This window comes from Gymnoscopelus microlampas (genome assembly GCF_963454915.1).
Source record: "Gymnoscopelus microlampas genome assembly, chromosome: 5".
Taxonomy (NCBI): Eukaryota; Metazoa; Chordata; class Actinopteri; order Myctophiformes; family Myctophidae; genus Gymnoscopelus; species Gymnoscopelus microlampas.
In genome coordinates this window covers 51,438,629-51,463,829 of record NC_139942.1, presented here as the reverse complement: position 1 = coordinate 51,463,829, position 25,201 = coordinate 51,438,629, and the positions used below count along the sequence as shown (strand labels likewise).

General features: G+C 40.5%; 3 protein-coding genes across 3 annotated transcripts; all 3 read left to right on the top strand.

The window, feature by feature from the left end:
• Positions 1–3,623: 3,623 nt before the first annotated feature.
• LOC311045517 (autophagy-related protein 101-like) lies at positions 3,624–4,313 on the top strand (the record flags this gene model as incomplete). Its single annotated transcript, XM_084057413.1, has 1 exon — positions 3,624–4,313. The coding sequence occupies one exon, from the start codon at positions 3,624–3,626 to the stop codon at positions 4,311–4,313; it is 690 nt and encodes a 229-aa protein (XP_083913539.1).
• A 1,783-nt stretch (positions 4,314–6,096) lies between these two features.
• On the top strand, positions 6,097–10,131 carry LOC311046173 (G-protein coupled receptor 35-like). Its single transcript, XM_084058347.1, has 2 exons — positions 6,097–6,119; positions 8,246–10,131. Exon 2 carries the CDS (start codon positions 8,252–8,254, stop codon positions 9,203–9,205), a length of 954 nt encoding a protein of 317 aa, XP_083914473.1. The 5' UTR covers positions 6,097–6,119; positions 8,246–8,251; the 3' UTR covers positions 9,206–10,131.
• Positions 10,132–13,979: 3,848 nt separating this feature from the next.
• Positions 13,980–15,931, top strand: LOC311045168 (G-protein coupled receptor 35-like; the record flags this gene model as incomplete). Its single annotated transcript, XM_084056979.1, has 1 exon — positions 13,980–15,931. The coding sequence occupies one exon, from the start codon at positions 13,980–13,982 to the stop codon at positions 14,919–14,921; it is 942 nt and encodes a 313-aa protein (XP_083913105.1). The 3' UTR covers positions 14,922–15,931.
• Positions 15,932–25,201: the final 9,270 nt, after the last annotated feature.

The following is a 25,201-nucleotide window of genomic DNA, read 5'->3' as shown; positions in this document are numbered from 1 at the left end:
GCAGGCAGGCAGGCAGGCAGACAGACAGACAGACAGACAGACAGACAGACAGGCAGGCAGGCAGGCAGGCAGGCAGGCAGGCAGGCAGGCAGGCAGGCAGGCAGGCAGACAGACAGACAGACAGACAGACAGACAGACAGACAGACAGGACTCATGCATCAATGTGACGTTTTCTTTTTGTCACACTTAGGAGTTATTAACCACTTGAACCCCAGCATCCATATTCTGAAGGGGAACATTGTAGCCAAAACATTGTTGTAGACGCAGACTGTAAAAAAGCGGCCCAAGGCCAGAGCCAACTCAGTCTGGAGTGTTTTTTTTAAGTGGTTAAAAAATATCTAAAATAGCTCAAACTACATTGATTCATGCAGAATGTCTGCATTGCGTCACAGTGGGGAGGGGAGGGGGTGATGGGGGGCATAGCAACGGCAGGAAGAGAGAGAGAGGGAGAGAGAGAGAGAGAGAGAGAGAGAGAGAGAGAGAGAGAGAGAGAGAGAGAGAGAGAGAGAGGGAGTGTCTTCACTGACCTTAGAGCAGCGGGAAGACCCCCCCCCCAGACAGACAGACAGACAGACAGACAGACAGACAGACAGACAGACAGACAGACAGACAGACAGACAGACAGACAAAGCACACATATACAGTACATCCATATAATAACTCGGCATCCGGCAAAGTGAGCTATGAATGATTGAAAGCAGACCACCTCAGAGGTCAGTACAGTACAGTACAGTACAGTACAGTACAGTAGGTTGTAGTTCTCAAACGTTTTCATGTCACAGACCCCCAAAATGACATGTATTTGGTCGCGGACCCCCATCTAAAAATATTTTGTTCCAGGGACCCCCCAGAAGCAAAGAAATGTCCGCTTTCAAATTTCAACGGTTTGCACAAATCTTCATGATTTTTCAAAAATAGCAGATCTACTATGCTTGTATATCTGCTATTTTCGAATAGCCCAAAGTATAAAAGGTTAAAGTGGTTAAATGCTATATTAACACATTTTGCTGGGGAACCCCTGGTCTTCCATTATAACAGCGTGTCTGACATAACGAGGTGGCGAGTTACAATCCAACGCCTCAGAGACGAGCCAGCAACCCTAGCATTATTTTGTTCTCTGTCGGGTGGAAACCTCATATGTCCAAAACTCTTTACTTTTTTTCAGGATTCAAATTCAAAAACAGCAAAAAGTAGCAGATCTACAAGCTCGAAACGCCTCGCAATCTGCTACTCTTGGCGCTTTTGTGTGACGCTGTAGTATAATCAAGTATAGGGCATACATTTATGAAAAAATACAAAAAGTTAGAATATGGAGATAAGAGGTTTCTGTCCGACAGCAACGTTATATATACAGTATCTGATCTGTCCAGTCTAACCAAAGCCATTGTGATTATCATTTTTTATGTAATTGTAATTCTTTCATTTTTCCAGGTCTTAATCCTGTTCTCTGATGTAATGTACAGGACATGAAGCTCCATACCATCTCATTTAATCCCCGGTGGTGTAAAATATCTGTACATTCATTTACTCAAGCACTTTTTTGACACATTTTGAGGTACTTTTAATTGAGTATTTCTGTTTTTTAAATACTCAATACTTCTACTCCACCACATCTCAGAGGCAAATATTGGTCTTTTTACTCGACTGCAATTATTTGATGACACGCTTTTAGGTACAAGCTACTTTGCAGATTGAGATTATTGTTACAAAAGATACATTATAGACTTATTTTATTGTAGTAGATCTGCTATCATTGAAATGTTTGAAAAGAAATGGAAAACCTTTTGGGAAAAAATGAAACTTTTGAAATGGGACATTCAGCATAATGAGTATATTCTGATGTTTGATTCTTTTGTACTTTTACTCAAGTACATTTTTGAAAACAGGACTTTTACTTGTGTAACAGAGTATTTCTACATTGTGCTATTTCTACTTCTACTTAAAGTAAAACAGAACATGGGAGTATTTCTTCCAGCACTGCTAATCCCTCATAGCCTTCATCCTCCTCTCCTCTCTAGATCCATTCATCTCCTCCTCTACCCTGACCTAAACCTTTAAGGCCAGGATATTCCTGGAATGTACACATTTTGCTGATAATTGCAGCCAACAACGGTATTTTATTTTCATTATAAACATCATCTACTTGCAGTCATCAATCCTTCCACCGTATTGTATTGCACATACAGATTTGACTAAATCCCTTCAGAAGAGGGCTGTGTTTCCCTTCAGCTTCAGAACATGTGATTTCATGGCTTTTACTCTTTTCATGAGCCCTCATTTGTCTGTGTTGTTTACATCTGCTAAATGCCTAACATTGTATATTGTAAATTGAATCAACCTGTGGACCACTGCTGTGTCCTCTTAGGCTGGTAAAACATCCCGGTCGCGTTCACTTTTTGGTGTCTGCAAAATGCCCACCCAGCGCTTGGGGCCAGACCGGTCTTTATTTTTTTCAAAATTGTTATCCCACGATTTTGTAACCCCATTTTTTACACCCAGTGCCAATTATCTATGTAATCCTGGGCACTACCTTCCCTCTGCCAACCTAGGGAGGCCAGGGCCGAGCTCATGCCTCCTTCAATGCATGAGAGCCAACTGACCTTCTTATCACCCCCCAAAAAATACAGAGATTCCGGTTCCGGTTTTTCGGCGTCACTTTGTTTTGGTTCCTCCAGTTAGTTTCCCCAATCCCCATTTAAATGCTGAATCGAGGATAACTACTAGTTTAGTCTCGCCAGTCGCTACGAGTTGGAATAGAAGATGGATATACCAAACAAACTATTCCTATAAGCTAAACTACTGTATGCTGCACCAAGGGGGTATTTATTGGGTATAGGCCCTAAAATGATGATGCCCTTGATCGCAGGGAATTATTTTGGATGATACCAGCACCCTTGGTTCCGGCCGTTGGTTCCGGCCGCCTGATGATGCGACTGATGACGTACTGAAGTTATTCGGATCAGAAACCCGAAAATGGTTTTGATCCCAGGCTAGACCGGTCTGCAGAAGACACATAATATAATGTGAATTTATGTGACCGGGATGGTTTACCAGGCTAGTGTTGGCTGTGGATATGGGCTAAAATGTCTGTCTTTCTTTCTTTCTTTCTTGCTTGAATCTGTCTACTTTTGGCTTCAGTGATGAACAGCGACTCTATGTATGTATGTGACACTATGTATCTAAGTATTGTCTCTCACATGACAATTTATAGTTTAAAAATGTAAAACATAAAATGGTTCTGGAGAGCTATACAGATGTGTGTCATTTCACATGGTTGACATCACGTTGCCATGGTTATCTGATATTCCCGACCAGAGCAGCAGTGACTGTGGAGCCGGGGTGCACGTCCATATTGGGGGCGAGACTGACGTCAAATGTGATGATGTCAGAGTCCAGGGAGTTTGACTTAAAAGCTGACGTAAGATCTGAGAGTGAGCTCTCACACAGGCTCTCATGATATCTGTTACGTAATCTGTGAACATTTGTTTTACTTTTCAGAAGTTATATTTTATACTGGAAATCATTAAATCAAGGTTTTACCCCGCGTCGAAAGAGGTCAAGAATGAACTGACACTTTGCCCATATATGGTCACACAAAGACAACAACAACAGCCAACAATAAGATGAACTGTCGTTCCGAGGCGCTGGAACTATCGGTGGAGGCGAGCCAGGTGGAGGAGGCCATGCTGGCCGTGCTGCACACCATCCTGCTCCACCGCAGCACCGGCAAGTTCCGCTACAACCGAGACGGCACGTACTCCATGGGGACGCTGGGCACCCGCGACGTGGACTGCGTCTCCGTGCAGGACCTCACCTTCGTCCGGGCGTCCTGCGACCGGCTCCACGCCGTCCTCCGCCGGGCCGTGTCCGACTTCAGGCGCGACTGGAGCGGCGACGGGACGGGCCGGCTGTCTCTGGAGTTCTACCAGAAGAAGAAGGGCCGCTGGCCGTTCGCCGACGAGTGTGTCCCCTGGGAGGTGTGGAGCGTCAAGGTGACGCTCGTCGACTCCTCGTCCTCCTCGCCCAACGAGAAGCGGCGGAGGCAGAGTGGCCGGACCAACGAGAAGCGGCAGAGACAGGAAGCAGGGGAGCAGCTGGCGGAGAAGCTGATGGACGTGGTGCAGGTGTTGAACCGTCACGGATACCTGCCGGCCACGCCCACCCTGGCCCAGGTAGACCAGGTGTTTGACACCAGCCTGACGGAGGTGCAGCCGTATCTCTACAGGGTCACACAGCATCACATGACCCAGTCTCTGGGCGCGTCCGTTAGCACCGCCGTGAGGAAGCTGATCAAAGACGCTTTGGCACTGTAACATAGATATTATGTTATGATAACCATAACCAGTGGTGTGAAGTAACTAAGTACATTTACTCAAGTACTGCACTTAAGTACAGTTTTGAGGTATTTTTTACTTTATTGGAGTATTTCCAATTCGCAGTACTTTTACTTCTACTCCACTACATCCCAGGTGCAAATATTGTACTTTTTTACTATAAATATTTGAAAATTTGTATTATTATTACAAAACATACATTACCCACTTCACTTACAAGCTCACAGTGCGTCGCGATGCAACGCATTGTGAGCTTGTAGATCGGACTTTCACTTGTAACAGAGTATTTCTATGTTGCAGTATTGATACTTTTACTTAAGTAAGAAATTTGAGTACTTTTCCACCACTGACCATAACATGATATTAACATTATACATAATAACCATTATAACATTATAAACATTATACATATAAGGTCACACCATATTATACACATTATATACATATACACACAAAGGCCTATTGAAAAAAAAACAAAATGGGACCCCAAAATGATTTGCTATACTGGATTCATAAATAATCTATCACCTATCATCTAGCTCAGTGGTTCTCAAACTTTGTCATGTCAAGGACCCCCAAAATTATATGTATTTGGCCAAGGACCCCCATCTCAAAATACGTTGTTCCAGGGACCCCCAGAAGCAAAGATTTGAGTTAAAAATGTTCGCTTTAAAAATATATATATATTCAAAGATTTGCACACAATTTCACGATTAAAAAAAAATAGCAGATATACAAGCTCATAGCGCGACAGAGTGCTGCGGTATGAGCTTGTATACCTGCTTTTTTTTTGCTGGGGACCCCCTGGTACTCCCCCAAGGACCCCCCGGACCCCACTTTGAGAATCAATGATCTAGCTGGCCCCGGCTAACTGTCCGCACAGCACAGGTTTCTGGCTGTGTCATAGAAACAGAGTTAACTCATTCTATTTACACACCACGACCGTGAGAAGGCTAAGATAATCATTTTTCAACAATGTATTTGTGTTACCCGTCTTCATAGTGAGATGTGGTGCGCTGTTAGTTCTCTCTCATACAGCCTCTTCGTATCTTTGGTGATGCTATCTTTACAACCAAAGGAAATACAAAAGGAAACAGGCTTGAGTGAACACCAAAGATGAGTTTTGACAGTGTCTTTGCATCCTCTTGCATCCTCTTTGCATACTGATTATTCACACTTTAAACCACACTTCCACAGACAGAAATGTATTGTTGTAATGGTTGTGGAACACGTCTTTATATGCTATGTCCTAAATTTAACAACACATAGTATTCAATCCTTCTAAATCGCTCTGCTTCAAAGCACATACATACGTAAAACAACAGGCCCAAATGGACTATTCAATGATACTTCAAATGTCTCGTATGCAAAAATATATCTGTTAGCTGGGTCAATGATGAATAATGACTTTCAAAAGGACCTTATTGGTATTTTTGAAACATTAAGAATGTTGTGTACACATACAGTAAATTCATATATGATTTATTTTTTCTTCATCTAGATGAATTGGCTATGGCCTTGACTTTTTATCTATTTCTTTATTTTATAAGTTCTTAGAAACAAAGTGTTTGCATTGCTTTTGAGTTTTCGTTTCATATTTTTTGTTCTATAATATCCCACACTTTCATAAATGAAAATGCAGACCATGCATAATACCTTTTTATGATGCGAGCAGACTTCCTCTTCCAGTGCAGCAGCCAGTATAGTCAGAGGATGTGGTATAGGCACTCTGTCTAACACAGCACAAACAGTCTAACACAGCACAAACACAGCAGCAGTCAACTGGTGAGCAAGATTGTTATTGTTTTTAAATGTTTTATTATTATTTATTAGTTTTAACTTTTATTTTGTTTGAATTTTTGTTTTGCATTTCTGTTTAGTTTTTGATTAGTTTTCAAAGTGGGTTTTCTAGTTTAGTTTCACTGGATTTTGGAAAATGTTTGAAAATATTAGGCGTAGCACATTGATTTTGATTGACATTGATTTTTTACACACATGATTTTAGTTAGTTGTGTATACACAGAATACAGTTAATTAATTTCAGTTAGTAATCTTTTTTTGAAAAGCGTCATTTTTATTTTTTATTTCAGTTAACTAAAATGTTGCATTGGTGCGGTCTGGCCTTTAAATACTGTTTGTCAATTTGACAAATTATATTCCTCCTATCTAAAGTATAGGAGTAATTTCAAGTCAGGGGGTGAGCACAGGGCAAACATCTGGCACCAAAATTTGTTTAGCTGTTTTCCAAGGCTGGCGGGATCTACCATCGGCAGACAGGGGTGCATTTCTCCTTTCCGACATGTCGCCTTTCCGACGTTGACTAACCCTATACCTAACCCTAACCCTAACCTTAACCGCACGCGGAAGCCACTAGTCGGAGTGGTGAGATGTCGGAATGGAAGGAGCACCCCGGCAGACAGTGTCAACTGACACCATTTTTTTTATTATCTAATTGTTATACGGTAGGCTGCCAATTAGAAGGACGCAAATGTAGAATACAGATACATTGTTTGATATAAATGATAAAGGCAAGATTCATTCCAGAAAAAGAAGGGGGGAAAAAGAGAAGAAGATGAAAAAGGTGTTATGTACACCAAACAATGCAAAGATTATTCATGGAACATTTAAAACACTGATTACAGCAGCCAGCATCTGATCCAGTTTCACATTGAGCTTTCAATTCCTTCTTTCTTTCGCTCAGTTCACTGTCAGCTAGAAATGTCTGTGAATTGTCATAAAGTGTCTTTCCAAGTTCCCTTGAAATGACCGCACAGTTGTTGCTGATGAGACAAATCATTTGATCATTAACCGATCTGACTTCCTCATTCTAATCAACGATGGAAAAAACTACTATCTCCACAAGTTGGAGGTTTAGTCAGAAGTGCTTTTTAATACTTTTCATTGGTTCAATATTTGTAAAACCCACCCACAGACGTAAAGGGTGTTCAATAGCACTGATTTATTACAAAACATTTAAAGGTGGGAAAATGGAGATAGCTGGTTGCTGCCCGACAGCGATGATATGTAGCTCTCTTCCCATTCTGCATGGACATGGTATGTGTTTTGCAGGGACGTCACAGGCTCTCAAAAGGTGGGGGCGGGGTGGACTTTCGGTTGACTATACCCCTTATTTTATACTTTGCCGCGCTATGAGCTTGTAGATCTGCTATTTTTGAAAAAATCGTGAAAATTTGTGCAATTCTTTGAATATAATTTTTTTCAAGCGAACATTTGTAACTGTCAAATATAAACTAAAAAAATATATGTTTTTTGGGCGGTTAGTTTCCTTCCTGTGTTTTGGTTACTTTATTTCGGTTTTAGGGTTAGGGTTATGGTTAGATTATGTAATTCTTACTTTTTTTTCAAAAAGTGGGGGGTATGAAATCACGGATCTGTGAGAGTGAGTACGCACAGTGAATGGCCGTGACGCCCCTGGTGTTTTGTCTCATGGTGTCTCTATCTGGACTCATTCTCAATTTAGTTGTCTGGTTACCCGGTTTATTCCTATTTTAATTCATGCTGCGCCACTCCCAGCATATGATTTGTCGAGGTTCGCACTAAAACCAGCAAGCCTGAGCGTGATTGGACGGCAGACAATATGGATGGTTGTTTTTGTCTTTCTTTTCACATTGCTCGGCTATATCGATCAAAAAGCCCCTTCGGGATCAACCGGTCGATCTAAAAGTTATTGCTGCCCAGGTCATCATAGTAATAATAGGAATACTGAGAGGCGGGCGTTTATTTGGGACGAAGCTGAGGCGAGCGGTCGCGGTCCAGTGAAATCACGCGAGCAGGAGGCAAGAGCTGGATTGCGGTAACAAACTGATTGACCTGATATCTGTATGTTGCATAAGACCGTCACATTTTCTCAGTTTTAAATTAACATAATGACAATTATTCATCCTCCACAGGTGAACATGGATGAGAACAGCAGATGTAATGTGGGGAACTGCACCGGTCATGTGGGGAACAGCTCGTGTAAAGTGCAAGCCGCTGAGGGTGTGGCATACACGTTGTTGTTCCTCCTGGGTCTGGGCCTCAACGTAGCAGCGCTGTGGGCCTTCATGGTCAAGAGAAGCTCCTGGACAGACACCCACATCTACCTGATCAACCTGATTGTAGCAGACCTCACCCTCACCCTCTTCCTACCGTTCCGGATCTACGATGCCTTCTACTGCATGCCAATAACCAAACTCTGTACTGTCCTCATGTCTGTGCATTACGTCAACATGTACACCAGCATCCTGACCAGCACCGCCATCAGTGTCCATCGCTTCCTGGTGGTCAGGTTCCCGTTTCAGGCCAGATCTTGGAGGAAGAAGAAACAGGCTGCTTTCGCTGTGTGTTTGGCCATTTGGACTGTAGTGGTGACACTGTGTGTTGTTTTCAGTGAGTCTAATCACCCCAGTAAACTATGGACATGCTTTGAAAGATGTGAAAACAATCCTCAGCGTATACCCCTCTTGGTGCTTCTGTTGACCCTAGGCTTCCTTGCTCCACTATTGGTCATTGTGTTCTGTTCCAGTCAGTTCATATGGATTCTGCGGAAAGAAGACGATGACTCAACAGAAAAGAAGAACATGATCGGCATAGTGACAGCAAACATGATCATATTCATTGTGTGCTACACACCCTTCCATGTCGCCCTGCTCCTGGACAAGGTCCTCGTAACACTTCCGGACTGGTGCCCAAACCTGGTGCTCATACCTATTGAGCACCGATATTTTCTCGTAGCTGAATGGATCGCCACGTCAAACTGCTGCCTGGATTCTATCTGCTATTATTTTTTGCTGAAAGGTTTCTGTCTCGTCCCCTGGAGGACCGGAGTTCCGGGGCGAGACTCAGGGATTACACTCTCTGTCTGTGACTAGAACCAATCAAATCATGGTTAATCATGTTATTTCTACTGAACATAATATAGCATGTATATGAAGTTCTAGTATGTAGCAGTGGTGTAAAGTAACTAAGTACATGTACTCAAGCAGGGCCGGCGCCCCCATAGAGGCGACCTAGGCGGCCGCCTAGAGCGGCAGTTGGAGAGGCGGCAAAAAAAAGCATTATAATCCGCCCATAACGCGCGTGCATGCGGGGGCGCATCAAATGAATCTCGTCTAGAGCGGCGATCAGCCCTCCACCGGCCCTGTACTCAAGTACTGCACTTATGTACAAATTTGAGGTATTTTTTACTTTACTAGAGTATTTCCAGTTGTCTGTACTTGTACTTCTACTAAACTATACATCTCAGAGGCAAATATTATACTTTTACTCCACTACAATTATTTGAAAAAATACTTTGTAGATTTGAATTATTATTACAAAACATACATTAACCACTTCAACCCTACTGTATATGTATACATTTAAGCCATTTGAAAATAGTCAATCTACAAGCTTGTAGATCTGCTATTTTCTAAATATTTGTATTCATTTTATACATTTGAAAACTTGTGAAATGGGACATTCTGCATAATGAGTACTTTATACTTTTGGTGCTTTAAGTACATTTTGATGCCAATACTTTTGTACTTTTACTCAAGTAAATGTTGAATTCCGGACTTTTACGTGTAACGGAGTACTTCTACATTGCAGTATTGATACTTTTACTTAAGTAAAACATTTGAGTAGCAGTAGTAGGCTTTTTTTCTTCATCTAGATGAATTGGCTATGGCCTTGACTTTTTATGTATTTATAAATGTTATAAGTTCTTAGAAACAAAGTGTTTGCATTTCTTTTGAGTTTTCGTTTCATATTTTTTGTTCTATAATATCCCACACTTTCATAAATGAATATGCAGACCATGCATAATACGTTTTTATGATGTGAGCAGACTTCCTCTTCCAGTGCAGCAGCCAGTAGAGTCAGAGATGTGGTAATAGGTTTTACTTACTTTGCTTATGGCAGTCCATCGTTGTCGATGATGACTTCATATCTCCCGGGGTAAAAGGGGGTTTTCAGCGCTTGGTGCGCTCGTGCCACCTCATGTGGCTGTGAAGACCAATTGCTGATCCACAAACTTTTCCACACGTGGGGCAGGTGTGTGTTGAACCTGGTTGGACAGTCCTTGCAGTGCGCTCATGCCGCTGTCTGCGCTTCTCTGCGCGTCTCAGGGATGTCTTCTCCTCCAGGTGGGAGACACCTGAGAGGCAGGAGGAACGCCATGTGTCTCTATCTGCTGCTATCCTTTCCAGGTTCGAGGGTGGTATGTTATATTTTTTTAGTAGCACCTTCATGTGGTCCTTGTAGCGCTTTTGTTGCCCTCCTGCAGATCTCTGACCGGATTGGAGTTGGCTGTAGAGGACCTGTCGAGGTAGACGAGTTGTAGGCATGCGAATCACATGGCCTAGCCAGCGGAGCTGTCTGTGTGCAAGAAGCACGTCTATGCTGGATGAGTTGGTGCGATCATAGATCTCTGCATAGGTCATGTGGTGCTCCCATGTGATGCCCAGAATCCTTCTCAGGCAGCGGATGTGGAAAGCCTCCAAAGATCTAATGTGCCGTCTGTATGGTGTCCAAGCTTCAGAGCCATACAGTAGTGTGGACACACATACTGCCTGGTACACTGCTGCCTTGGTTGATGCCTTCAGGTTCTTGTTGGTGAAGACCCGTGACCTTAGGCGGCCAAACGCGGCGGAGGCAAGGTTGATGCGGGATTGAATGTCTGCGTCAACGTTGCAACTGTCTGAGAGGATGCTGCCGAGGTATTTGAAATGTGGTACCGTTTCCAGAGGGGTGTTGTCAATGTGAAAGACCGGTGTGGGAATTTGGGTAGAGCTTGATTGGTGGACTATTTGTGTCTTTTTGATGTTAACCTGAAGACCGACAGCTCTGTAGGTGGCAGCTACCACATTGAGGGCATGCTGAAGGGACTCGGGGGAGTGTGCAATCAGCGTGCAGTCATCAGCGTACTGGAGTTCGCAGATTTGGAGGGCTATTCTGCCCTTATACCATGAATCTGTACAGTACTAGACAGATAGCAAACGAGAAATCAACATGTCCAAAAAAGAGGACAAGGCGTAACTTTTCTTCAACTTTACTTGAAGAATATCAGATTTATATCCGTAAAAAGACAATAGTTTCCAAGGCTCTATGTCGAACAGAAAAACAGTGTGTAGGCAGGAGAGAAACTGTGTGGCTGCAGCAGTGAGACTCAGTTACTTGTGGCTGTGGAAAGTATCACACCTGCTACTTACTACTGTGATTGCACTGTCACACCTGTTACTACTTCAGTGATAATCAAAAGCATTGGACTGGGTTAAATGTTTGACCAAATTACAAAAAATAGCCACAAGAGGGAGTTATCCTTATAGACTCATTGTAAGTAAATAGAAAACATAATACAGGATACAATAAATGTATGCAAACACACAGATATTAAACAAATCTGAAGCCAGTGGCAGCACAAGGGCAGTAGTCTGATGTGAGCTGACTTCCTCTTCCAGTGCAGCAGCCAGTAGAGTCAGAGATGTGGTAATAGGTATAGGCACTCTGTCTAACACAGCACAAACACAGCAGCAGTCAACTGGTGAGCAAGATTGTTATAGTTTTTAAATGTTTTACTATTATTTATTAGTTTTTACTTGTATTTTGTTTTTAATTTTTGTTTTTAATTTCTGTTTAGTTTTTGATTAGTTTTCAAAGTGGGTTTGCTAGTTTAGTTTCACTGGATTTTTTAAAATGTTTGAAAATATTAGGCTTAGCACATTTTCACTATGATTTTAGTTAGTTATTATAGTTAGTTGTGTATACACAGAATACAGTTAATTCATTTCAGTTTGTAATCTTTTTTTGAAAAGCGTCGTTTTTATTTTTATTTCAGTAAACTAAAATGTTAACTGAAACCTCTGTTAACCCCCCCCCCCTCCCAATTGTAGTTTTAGTTATTTCATAACCTTGCTGGCAAGACTATAGCCAACACCAGCTCGGGACTCCTGAATCGTTGCCATGTCCTCCACACCCTCCTTCCTGTCTATCGGGGTTTTGAGCTCTACAGGGTTGCAAGCTCCGCTGTCACCTTGCTGTGCCTTCTGTTGGCGTAACTCAAGGCAAGTAAGACTTAAGGCCAGTCCACACCAATGCAACTAGTCGCAACTCGCAAGGAGTTGCATTTGTGCGGTCTGGCCTTTAAATACTGTTTGTCAATTTGACAAATGATATTCCTCCTAAAGTATAGGAGTCATTTCAAGTCAGGGGGTGAGCACAGGGCAAACATCTGGCACCAAATTTGTTTAGCTGTTTTCCAAGGCTGGCGGGATCTACCATCGGCAGACAGTGTCAACTGACACCATTTTTATCATCTAATTGTTATACGGTAGGCTGCCAATTAGAAGGATGCAAATGTAGAATACAGATACATTGTTTGATATTAATGATAAAGGCAAGATTCATTCCAGAAAAAGAAGGGAGAAAAGAAAAGAAGAAGATGAAAAAGGTGTTATGTACACCAAACTTCATGGCACATTTAAAACCCTGATTACAACAGCATCTGAGACAGTTTCACAATTAACTTTCAATTCCTTCTTTCTTTCTCTCAGTTAACTGTCAGCTAGAAATGTCTGTGGTTTGTCATAAAGTGTCCTCATTTAACCATTAACCTCTGACTTCCTCATTCTAATCAACGATGGAAAAAAACAACTCCAATCTCCACAAGTTGGAGGTTTAGTCAGAAGCGCTTTTTAATACTTTTCATTGGTTCAATATTTGTAAAACCCACACACAGACGTAAAGGGTGTTCAATAGCACTGATTTATTACAAAACAATTAAAAGGTCATGTCAAGTCAGGTCTTCCCATTCTGCATGGACATGGTTGTGTTTTGTCTCTTGGTGTCTCTACCTGGACTCATTCTCAATTTAGTTGTCTGGTTACCCGGTTTATGCCTATTTTAATTCATGCTGCGCCTTTCCCATGATATATTTGTTGAAGTTCACACTCAAAACAGCAAGCCTGAGCGTGATTGGACGGCAGACAATATGGATGGATGTTTTTGTCTTTGTTTTCACATTACTCGGCTATCGATCAAAAAGCCCCTTCGGGATCAACCGGTCGATGTAAAAGTTATTGCTGCCCAAGTCATCATAGTAATGATAGGAATACGTCGGTCTGATCTTTCACCTGATGATCTCTGTATATCAATTGCTCTGACATCAACCAAAACATTCTACAGCTGAGCAAAGACCAGACTGAGATGAAGGTGAAAACAAAAATTATAATAACATCTAAGGGTCGTTTCAGACGGGGAGCGGCTGACGCGCCTATGTAATTCATTTTCAATGAGAGGCGGGCGTTTATTTGGGACGTGCGGAGAAGTTGAAGGGCGGTGAGGCGAGCGGACGCGGTCCAGTAAAAGTTGCGCTCTCGTTTGTGCACACGCGCGCGGGCGGCAAGAGCTGGATTGCGGTCAGCTCCCCCCCCCCCCCCCCCCCCCGCTACGCGCGGGAGGACAAAACAACAATGATTGCAATGATCCGAGCGAGACCGCCCGCGTCTATCGCTCCCCGTCTGTAACGACTCTAAGTCTGGTAAAGTTGCATGGTCCTACTCTCCGAAACAAACTGATTGACCTGATATCTGTATGTTGCATAAGACCTTCACATTTTCTCAGTTTTAAATTAACATAATGACAATTATTCATCCTCCACAGATGAACATGGATGAGAACAGCACCTGTAATGTGGGGAAAATCACCTGTCATGTGGGGAAAGGCTTGTGTAAAGTCCAAGCCATTAAAGGTCTGGCATACACGTTGTTGTTCCTCCTGGGTCTGGGCCTCAACGTAGCAGCGCTGTGGTGCTTCATGGTCAAGAGAAGCTCCTGGACAGACACCCACATCTACCTGATCAACCTGATTCTAGCAGACCTCACCCTCACCCTCTTCCTCCCGTTCCGGATCTACGATGCCTTCTACTGCATACCAGTAACCCCACTCTGTACTGTCCTCATGTTTGTGCATTACATCAACATGTACACCAGCATCCTGACCAGCACCGCCATCAGTGTCCATCGCTTCCTGGTGGTCAGGTTCCCGTTTCAGGCCAGATCTTGGAGGAAGAAGAAACAGGCTGCTTTCGCTGTGTGTTTGACCATTTGGACTGTAGTGGTGTCACTGTGTGCTGCTTCCAGAGACTCTAATCACCCCAGTAAACTATGGACATGCTTTGAAAGATGTGAAAACAATCCTCAGCGTATACCCCTCTTGGTGCTTCTGTTGATAGCCTTCCTTGCTCCACTATTGGTCATTGTGTTCTGTTCCAGTCAGTTCATATGGATTCTGCGGAAGGAAGACGATGACTCAACAGAAAAGAAGAACATGATCGGCATAGTGACAGCAAACATGATCATATTCATTGTGTGCTATATACCCTTCCATGTCGCCCTGCTCCTGGACAAGCTCCTCGTAACACCTCCGGACTGGTGCTCCAACCTACCTATTCAGCACCGATATTTTCTCGTAGCTGAATGGATCGCCACGTCAAACTGCTGCCTGGATTCTATCTGCTATTATTTTTTGCTGAAAGGTTTCTGTCTCGTCCCCTGGAGGACCGGAGTTCCGGGGCGAGACTCAGGGATTACACTCTCTGTCTGTGACTAGAACCAATCAAATCATGGTTAATCATCTTATTTCTACTGAACATAATATAGCATGTATGTGAAGTTCTAGTATGTAGCAGTGGTGTAAAGTAACTTAAGTACATGTACTCAAGTACTGAACTTAAGTACCAAATTTGAGCTATTTTTTACTTTACTAGAGTATTTCCAGTTGTTACTAGTACTTGTACTTCTACTACACTATACATCTCAGAGGCAAATATTGTACTTTTACTCCACTACAATTATTTGAAAAAATACTTTGTAGATTTGAATTATTACTACAAAACATACATTAACCACTTCAACCCTATATGTATACATTTAAGCCATTTCAAAATAGTCAATCTACAAGCTTGTAGATGTGCTATTTTCAAAATATTTGTATTCATTTTATACATTTGAAAACTTGTGAAATGGGACATTCTGCATAATGAGTACTTTATACTTTTGGTGCTTTAAGTACATTTTGATGCCAATACTTTTGTACTTTTACTCAAGTAAATGTTGAATTCCGGACTTTTACGTGTAACAGAGTACTTCTACATTGCATTATTGATACTTTTACTTAAGTAAAACATTTGAGTAGTAGTAGCAGTAGTAGGCTATATAGTATTGTCTTTACAGTTGTTTTCAGTGAGCCCATGCAGGTTCCTCAGGAACTGTATAAAACTGTAGTTATTATAAAGTTTATTTTCAACAATGTGTTTGTGTTACCAGTCTTCATAGTGAGACATGGTGTACTGTGGTCCTCTGTAAAACAGCCTCCTCATGTCTTTGGTCATGCTGTATTTACAAACAGCAGTAATAAAAAAAAGGGGAACAAGTCCGAGTGAATACCAAAGATACACATTTCACATTTTGACAGTGACTTTGCATCCTCTTCCAGAAGTGTGGTGGAAACTTCTTGTAAATGTCAATGAACACGCCCAAGTTAGGAGCAATAGTACACATGTTATATGTTTTTTTTTTAAATATACAGTATAGCATTAAATACTTCTACATGTTTTTGCTTTAAACTACAAAAACAAAAGGCCCAAATGACGATTCAATGATAATAAAAACAAAGTTGTATAATTTCAATTCAATTCAATTTTATTAAAGTGTAAAATCACAACAAGTTGTCTCAAGACACTTTACATGTAGAGAAGAGACCCGACATCCCACCCTGAGCAAGCAATTTTGCGACAGTGGCAACGAAAAACTCCCTCTTAACTGGAAGAAACGTCAGGCAGACCCTAGGCTCTAGGGTGGCGGCCTTCTGCCTCGACCGTGTCGGGGGAAAGAATACTACTGTTTGTATATGGTTTTATATGACGTAAACACTTCCTCTGTCACTGCAGTTCTCAGTCAGAGGATGTGCGTATAATAACTGACTTTCACATTGACTGACAGTGTTTAAAAGTAATTTGGTCACCTCAGAAACAGCAGCAGTAAACTGGTGAGTAGTTTGACTAGCTGATTTTAAAACATTATACAAGCAACACTACTAGCTAGATAACATTGTATGCAGTATACATGTGTACATGATGAAGACAGGACTTTATTGTCATTAATCAGTAATCATCTAGTCATTATCTTAAAATGATTTCTTGTGTTGATGGCTCTGGTTTGACTCATCTGTACCACCGTGGGAACATTGTGTAATAATTTCTCACCTATTAACCCCTGTGATCTTGAGGAGTTAGTTAAGATACAGCAAGTTTTTTTTAACTTGCTCTCTTAACTAAGTCTGCCCCAAAATGTTCCAGTGTGTCTGACACTGTTTATCAAATTATATACAACTGTCAGTGTATTGTCACCTTATTACTCCACAAGCTATATGATGTGTATGAGTCTTGTTTTAGAGCTAACCACAGTACTGAAACAGCCTCGTCAAAGCAGTTAATGACAGTAAGATTTGTGTGTGTGTGTGTGTGTGTGTGTGTGTGTGTGTGTGTGTGTGTGTGTGTGTGTGTGTGTGTGTGTGTGTGTGTGTGTGTGTGTGTGTGTGTGTGTGTGTGTGTGTGTGTGTGTGAGTGAGGCAACTTTAAGCCTTATTTGACAGCGATAAGTGTGGAGACACAGGAAATGCTGAGAGAGAGTGGGGGAGTGACAATGAGCACATGATATGGGCTCGATCCTGGGACTCACCGATGAGAGCATTTTGCACACATGTGATATATGCGCTCTAAGCACTTTGCTATAGGGTCGCCCCATGACCTTACGATTAAGAGCAATGAAAACAGGTTCTGTTTCATTGTTGTTAAACCTGAGAGCAGCCTTTGATACTGCTGATCATTAAATAAAATAAAAAAATATGTTTGCAAATCAGACTGTATCTAAAATACAGGACTTTATCTGTGTGTCTTTCTATGGGGTCCCACGTGGGTCTGGGTTTTTGTTCCACTGCTGTTAATTCTATTATGCTGCCACTTGCTTCCATCGTAAAGATACACAATGCAACCCAACATTCTTATGCTGTAAAGTACTGTAAATTGCAATGATGACCTCAACTCTTAGATGTCTAAAAAGTTCTACCACCGAACAAAGACAAGACTGAGATCACTGTAGTAGGCGATAACTACCATTAGAATAAAATCTGGTTGCATGGTCCTACTCTCTGGGACAATTTGGCTGAAGACCTGATGATAGAAATATTTTGATTAATCATAATTTGTCTAATGTCTTAAACCTGCTTTAAATGTCAAATTAATATAATGCTGTCATTTTGGCCTAAATTCTGTCATGTACTCTATTCTCCCTATTTCTCCTGTCTCTGTCTATGCAAGGTCAAATTAGTTACAGGCCTTTCTGTGGTTATCTATTGTTTTAAGAACACCATATCTCGGTGTTCTGCTCCAAATGCATAACCCTTCTCGCAGTGTCACGAAGTTACCTCTGACCAGACAGGTCAGAGCCGAGGCTAACGTGTTGTTCGAGACATGTGGACGCTGTTTGTTCAAAGATAAACTGTCACACCATCATCATCATCATCATCATCTACCATCATCATCCTCATCTGACGATGACGTACTCATACTATCCACCAATGGCAGGACTACACCTCCGAGGGCTGGACGCTTGATGTATCTTCAATGATGTCATATGTTTATGTTAACGGACGCGGTTAAAGACCAGTGCTTTCTCTGTTTAATGGGAGAGAGACGACGACCGATGATGCCTACCACTGTGATACTGTAACCTTCCCACTCTCTCTGTCTGAATACAAGATATTTTATTACACCCAATGGCTGCCTGTGTCCTGAGTCTGTTTTTTCTTGTCGCCTTTGATGAAAGTTACTGGTACTTTGTATACATACTGATGTGATGTTTCGCCCTGCATTGGTATCTATACATATGGGTGATAAGGAAAAAGCCTACTTTAACAATTGGTCCTTCGAACCGGATATGTTTAAAACAGGGTGGACGGGGGGAACTGAGCTATTGACCGGAACTGTACGGTCAGACTCTCTTCCCCTGGCAGACCATGTTTTAATACGTATCAAACGAACCAGCCCTGGGTGTAACGATTTATCACTTCTATTCAGATGAAGGTTATCTTTGAACAGTATCACATTTTTATTTTATTTTATTTTGTTTTGGACCTGGACGCGATCGCTGGACCTTTGGACTTGCCCCTTGACTCTCGACATGTCTCAAATTCCAGATGGTCCAGCCATCGGGGTCAGGATCCCTGAACCATCGATTTGATGAGTATATCTTTTTATTTTATTTTTTCCATGGTCCAGTGATTGGGATCTCCACGTAACTTCTCCATGTAAACCTTGATCTGATGAGTATACCTTTTTATATATTTTATTTTATTGTCTTTACCGAACGATTTGTCTCATAAATTATAAGCCTGTTTTTAAATTACTGTTTAACACAGCTCCGCCAGGGAGTCAGTCAAGTAAAAATGTTTTATCACCTATATTCCTGGGAAGACATTCCTAATGTCTCATAAATTCTCTTATCTAGTGGTCATTTATTAAGGTCGTTTCAGCGATTTCTTACCTACATGTATAATTCACAAGTCAGTCCTTTTTGTTATATACTGGTTACTGCTTGTTGTTACTACGTTCTGTTTCGGTGGATTTCGTATTGATTACTATATCTTATTCGTCTCTATTTCTCTCACCACCGCCGGACCGGTTTTATTTTGACCACTGTAGATTAAATCCATTTAATGCCTTAATAATAATACATTTTATATTCCTTCGTTTGAACCTTCTGTTCTGTTCTAAATTCATTGAACCAGTAAATAGTTTGCCTTAAAGAATACGTTTTCTCTTTGTCAACTATTCAACTTTCTCGTTTAAGCTCCATAAATTCAGATAATTGTAAATACTTTGAATGCTTTGAATGTTTATGAATGTGGGTGAGACTGCGAGAAGAGTAAATTATCTCTTTCTCGGTTCCGCTCCATAATTCATTTCCTTGTAGCCTGCCGTTAGATTAGATGACTTCATTTCCCATAAATCATTGCGGGCTTATACTTCCGGGGCGATGGAAACCCCGGTAGCTTATGTTTCCGGGGTCATCTAGCATACAGTAGCTTGTAGAACTCGCTCCCTCGAAACGAATTCATGCTAAAAAAATACAACACTAACCTTTATATCAGATTAACGCTTACAAGGAATCTTTTGGGGAACCTTTTTCTAAATACAGATATTTTTTATAGATCGTAGATCTGTGTTTTTTTGTATATATATACATACGTGCAGTATGCATGGGTCTACCTTGATGCCTGCAGGATGCGTACGTATGGATATAAATACCAGTAGTTCTTTGTATCTGTGGGTATATGTATATCGACAGGCATATGTATGTATGTGTGTATATATAGGTATAACTGCAAGATACCATTTATGGTCAAATCGCTCATTTTCCTGACTTTTATGTCGGGTCAAAAGAGGGATTGTGATAATCATTAGACATTACGTTTCAAGAGTTAAATCTTTTTCTTTTAATTGTAATATTGTTTCATTTATGTTACACAAACAAGACTTTATGAACAGACTACTCCTTAATTTTGATTTAATTTAATTTTATTAATTTTGATGTAAACTAAAATGTTTTATAACCCCCTTTAAATTCATGAAAAACATTCAAAACATTCTTGAATATATATATTTTGTATAATATGGTCTAGACGGTCACTTATATAACTCATCATTTATTTTCGTTCTTCAAAACTTTTTGAACGGGGAATCTTTTCAGGGCTTTGAGCGTGTCAAACTTTAACTATAGTCTGTTAGAGCGCCCGTATCCACTGCCATAAATAGATTCTAGACTAAACGTTCTTAAAAATACAATATTTCACTATATATCTATCTCTCTCTCTCCATCTCTCCATCTCTCTCTCTCTCTTTTTCTCTTCCTTCCTCTCCGCGGTAAACATTTAGGCTGCTCATAGTTGCTTTTGTGCTGTTAATGTGTTGACAAGTTGTTGACTGACATGCTCAGGGTAATTTTTTTTTGAGAGCAGCCCTCTTGTGCTATGGAAAAGTGTAGGATAATGACGTAAGAAGGTTATATTAACCGCACGCGATCTGTACTGGACATCCTCCATATTTTTTTACACTGGTGTTTGACTAAGCAGCTGGATATTCTCATTTCTGAATATTTCCAGTTCTTTATTTATATATAGATACTTGCTAGCCCTGTATGAGTATGTATATATGTATATGGATTTATGGTGTACCTCTGATCATATCATCTAGAATAACCCCCGATCCAAACCTTGGGGTGTTCGATGAGAACGTTTTAGGTACATGTATAAATCATTATGCTGGTCTCACACCAGGGGAGGGTGATCAAGTATAGATAAGTGTGCGACCCCTCGTCATTCGCGTAAATTAATTTTGTGTTAATGTTTGTCACGAGAACTAATATATCTATTTTACTCTGATTATGAATATTGGTCGACTTGCATTCACAAATTATTGATTTTCGGGGATATGTTTTTCATAAATTATTGTACGTGTGGTAGACCATTAATCGATAAAAATGGTCGATTTAAGCAATCACAAGAGCTCATTCGTCTGCTAGACAGACTAAGTCGACTAATAAACTCAACCCAGGAATGCTGATTATTTTCTGTGGTTTCATTGTATATCTTAAACTCAGACCTCTGTAACCATATTTTGACCGTTCTAGTTCCCTCCCTCGCCTCATGTATGGGTATGTCTATATATATAGACATATACCTTAAATAATAAGTTCTAATTTTTTTGGTTTTCTTTAATGGTCTCTCTTACACTCCATTTGACTCAATTACCCAGAATTCATTCAACAGGAAGTATCAGCTTCCCTGTCACGTCACTTTACCACGTCACTTCTACAGATTCCATTGAATTCAATACTTATCAGTGAATATTAGATTAAATACATTACAATATTATAATATTCTTTATACTATTCTTTGGAAACATTTTAATGATGAATAAGAAGAATTATTTTAAAGTTTTAAAGATATTTGATCATTTTTGACTAAACTTGTAGATCTGCTATTTTATTTTTTTCCAAAGTCTGTGTTTTCTTTTCAATTTATTTTGATGTACTTTATCTAACTCTAACTCTTCGCAACGAATATGTTTATTTTAATTTTGTCATTGTTATATTTTAGTTTTAAACATTTTTATCATAATTCTTTCATATATTCTGTATCCATACGATGTAACGCCATGTATGGTTATAGGTATCTGAGGGTATTGGAAGGTTTAAAATTATTATATATATGTATATAGATATATGAATATATGTATTTCTTTATTTGTTTTCCTTTTGTACTGTCATTTTTTTGTTTGTCTATTTTCAGAACAAAACACAGTATGCCTCACGTTCCAGGCCAATTCGTATTACGCTGTAAATAGTTTGAGGTAAGTGGGGTACAACCCCACAACTGATTTACATATTGATACGAATCCTGGAATGCATTTGTTTGTTTTTAGTTTAGATGAAGGATAAAAGAATAAATCAGTGAAGAGTCATTCATTTTCACAGTTGTCCTAAGCTTGGTGGAAATGAATGTACCCTTCAGAATAGAACCTCAGATAAATATTTCCATATTTTCTTTTACATTTTTCATGTTCCCATTGTGTTTAAATCTGATTTTGTTTCTTTTCCATGTCACATCCATTCCCCATTGAATGTGACAAGGGGAGAGATTTGTAGATGAATAATTGATTTGATTTGCTGAATATACTTAGATTGAAAACATTTGAAAATTACACAAACAGTTTGTATTTACTCAGGTTGTACTTACTTAATCCATTAACATGATTCCTCCTACCAAAATAAACCCCATATACATGCAATCAGGAGGTATTACATTCGGGGAGTATTTCCTGGGTTTTGGGGCCATTCCACTGAGTTTTTCCCTAAATAAAGTAAAGTTATTTGTTAGTGGGGATGTGAATGGTTAATCAACTGTTGCTAAAGGCCGCAGGTGGAAGGCTAGACACAGCCCTACTACCAAAAAGTAAAAAATACAGGTCAGAAGTGTACCGTTTCATTTTAAATACTTAAAAACTTGTTAAAGTATCTGGACCAGCTCAACACGAGGAGGGGTAATTCTCTTATCTGAATTGTCCAGAATCGTCTTTGATCAGTTACGTAGGTGTCTTGTCAAAGTCCAATTTCAAAAACTTGTCAGCCTGGTCAATTTCCCCTCACTCTATCAACCAAAACGGGCTATGGGTCATTAACAGGTGCTAAAAAAATTGATTAAATCCAAACGTATTAAGAAGATTTGTTTTGGAACGGTACATTAGCTGAGATTTTTGAATTATAATAAAATTATTTGTTAGTGGAGATGTGAATTGTTAATCAGCTGTTGCTGAACGCTGCAGGTGGAGAGCTAGACACGACTCCACTAAACAAAAGGTAATACCCGGGAAAAACTTTGTCGTATGTGTCTCGAAATCTCATGAAATATAACCCTGTTTTACTTCCTAATTGAATGAATAACCATTATATACAGTCCTTTCAAAGTAATATCTGTTAATAACTTATACAACCCCTTACATGTTTTTAATAATATATATCTATATATTAAATACATAACTAACCATTTATTTTTTCAAAGGCATTAAGCCACTTTGTCACAATGTAAGGTTTGTTAATCTACAATTCGATTTAAATTATACAGTCCTTAAAATATATTTGTACTTCCAATCCATTTGCCCTTTAGGTCATTTGAAATCTCTGTGTCCTTACTTAGTCACTGTAAGCCTGTCTGTGTCTGGCTTGGTTTGAATAATGTCACAAGGTACAATCAGCTTGCCCTTTGACCCTATCCAAATCATGATCAAGAGGTAGGCTTGATAGAAATATTTTGATTAATCATAATTTGTCTAATGTCTTAAACCTGCTTTAAATGTCAAATTAATATAATGCTGTCATTTTGGCCTAAATTCTGTCATGTACTCTATTCTCCCTATTTCTCCTGTCTCTGTCTATGCAAGGTCAAATTAGTTACAGGCCTTTCTGTGGTTATCTATTGTTTTAAGAACACCATATCTCGGTGTTCTGCTCCAAATGCATAACCCTTCTCGCAGTGTCACGAAGTTACCTCTGACCAGACAGGTCAGAGCCGAGGCTAACGTGTTGTTCGAGACATGTGGACGCTGTTTGTTCAAAGATAAACTGTCACACCATCATCATCATCATCATCATCTACCATCATCATCCTCATCTGACGATGACGTACTCATACTATCCACCAATGGCAGGACTACACCTCCGAGGGCTGGACGCTTGATGTATCTTCAATGATGTCATATGTTTATGTTAACGGACGCGGTTAAAGACCAGTGCTTTCTCTGTTTAATGGGAGAGAGACGACGACCGATGATGCCTACCACTGTGATACTGTAACCTTCCCACTCTCTCTGTCTGAATACAAGATATTTTATTACACCCAATGGCTGCCTGTGTCCTGAGTCTGTTTTTTCTTGTCGCCTTTGATGAAAGTTACTGGTACTTTGTATACATACTGATGTGATGTTTCGCCCTGCATTGGTATCTATACATATGGGTGATAAGGAAAAAGCCTACTTTAACACCTGAGATCTGTGCATTGCATAAGAGCTTTCTATTGTCTCAGTTTTCAATTGACAGAATTGTAATGTTTCCTCCTCCACAGATGAACATGGATAGGAACATCACCTGTACTTTGGAGAACAGCTGTGAAGTGCATAACATTGAAGGTGTGGGATATACGCTGTTGTTCCTCCTGGGTCTGGGCCTCAACGTAGCAGCACTGTGGGCCTTCATGGTCAAGAGAAACTCCTGGACAGACACCCACATCTACCTGATCAACCTGACTGTAGCAGACCTCGCCCTAATCCTCTACCTCCCGTTCCGGATCTACGATACCTTCTACTGCATGCCAATAACCCTACTGTGTACTGTCCTCATGTCTGTGCATTACGTCAACATGTACGCCAGCATCCTGACCAGCACCGCCATCAGTGTCCATCGCTTCCTGGTGGTCAGGTTCCCGTTTCAGGCCAGATCTTGGAGGAAGAAGAAACAGGCTGCTTTCGCTCTGTGTTTGGTCATTTGGACTCTAGTGGTGACAGTGTGCATTGTGTACCATCATTCTGTCTCCACCAGTGAACTACGGACATGCTTTGAAAGATGTGAAGATGTGAAGCCTCTCCATGTAAGCTTCCTGGTGCTTCTGTTGACCGTAGGCTTCCTTGCTCCACTATTGATCATTGTGTTCTGTTCCAGTCAGATCCTATGGATTCTGCAGAAAGAAAGAGACGACTCAGCAGAAAAGAAAAATATCATCAGCGTAGTAACAGCAAACATGATCATTTTCATTGTCTGCTACACACCCTTCCATGTCGGCCTTCTCCTGGAAAGGTTCCTGGAGACGCCAAGGTCTGGAGGCGGCTGGAGAGAGATGTCTGATATACAGAGATATATACTTGTATCTGAATGGATCGCCACCTCAAACTGCTGCCTCGATTCTGTCTGCTATTATTCTTTGCTGAAAAGTTTTTATTTGCGAGTTAGTGGTACTAGGAAATGAAAACTTTGTCTGAGGTAATTCAGTTTGACAGTATTACAATAATATTATCATTGTTTTTCATATGTCGTGGTTCTTCGGAGGCAATCTTTCTGTCTGTCTGTCTGTCTGTCTGTCTGTTGTTAATCTCCCAAACCGTTGGACTGATCAGCGCCAGATTTCTTGTGAACACTGTCAGTAGGCCACAGAAGTACCTCCTCCGATTATTTTACATACTTTTTGAAAAATGTAACTTACATTTTATAATGGAAGTCAATGGG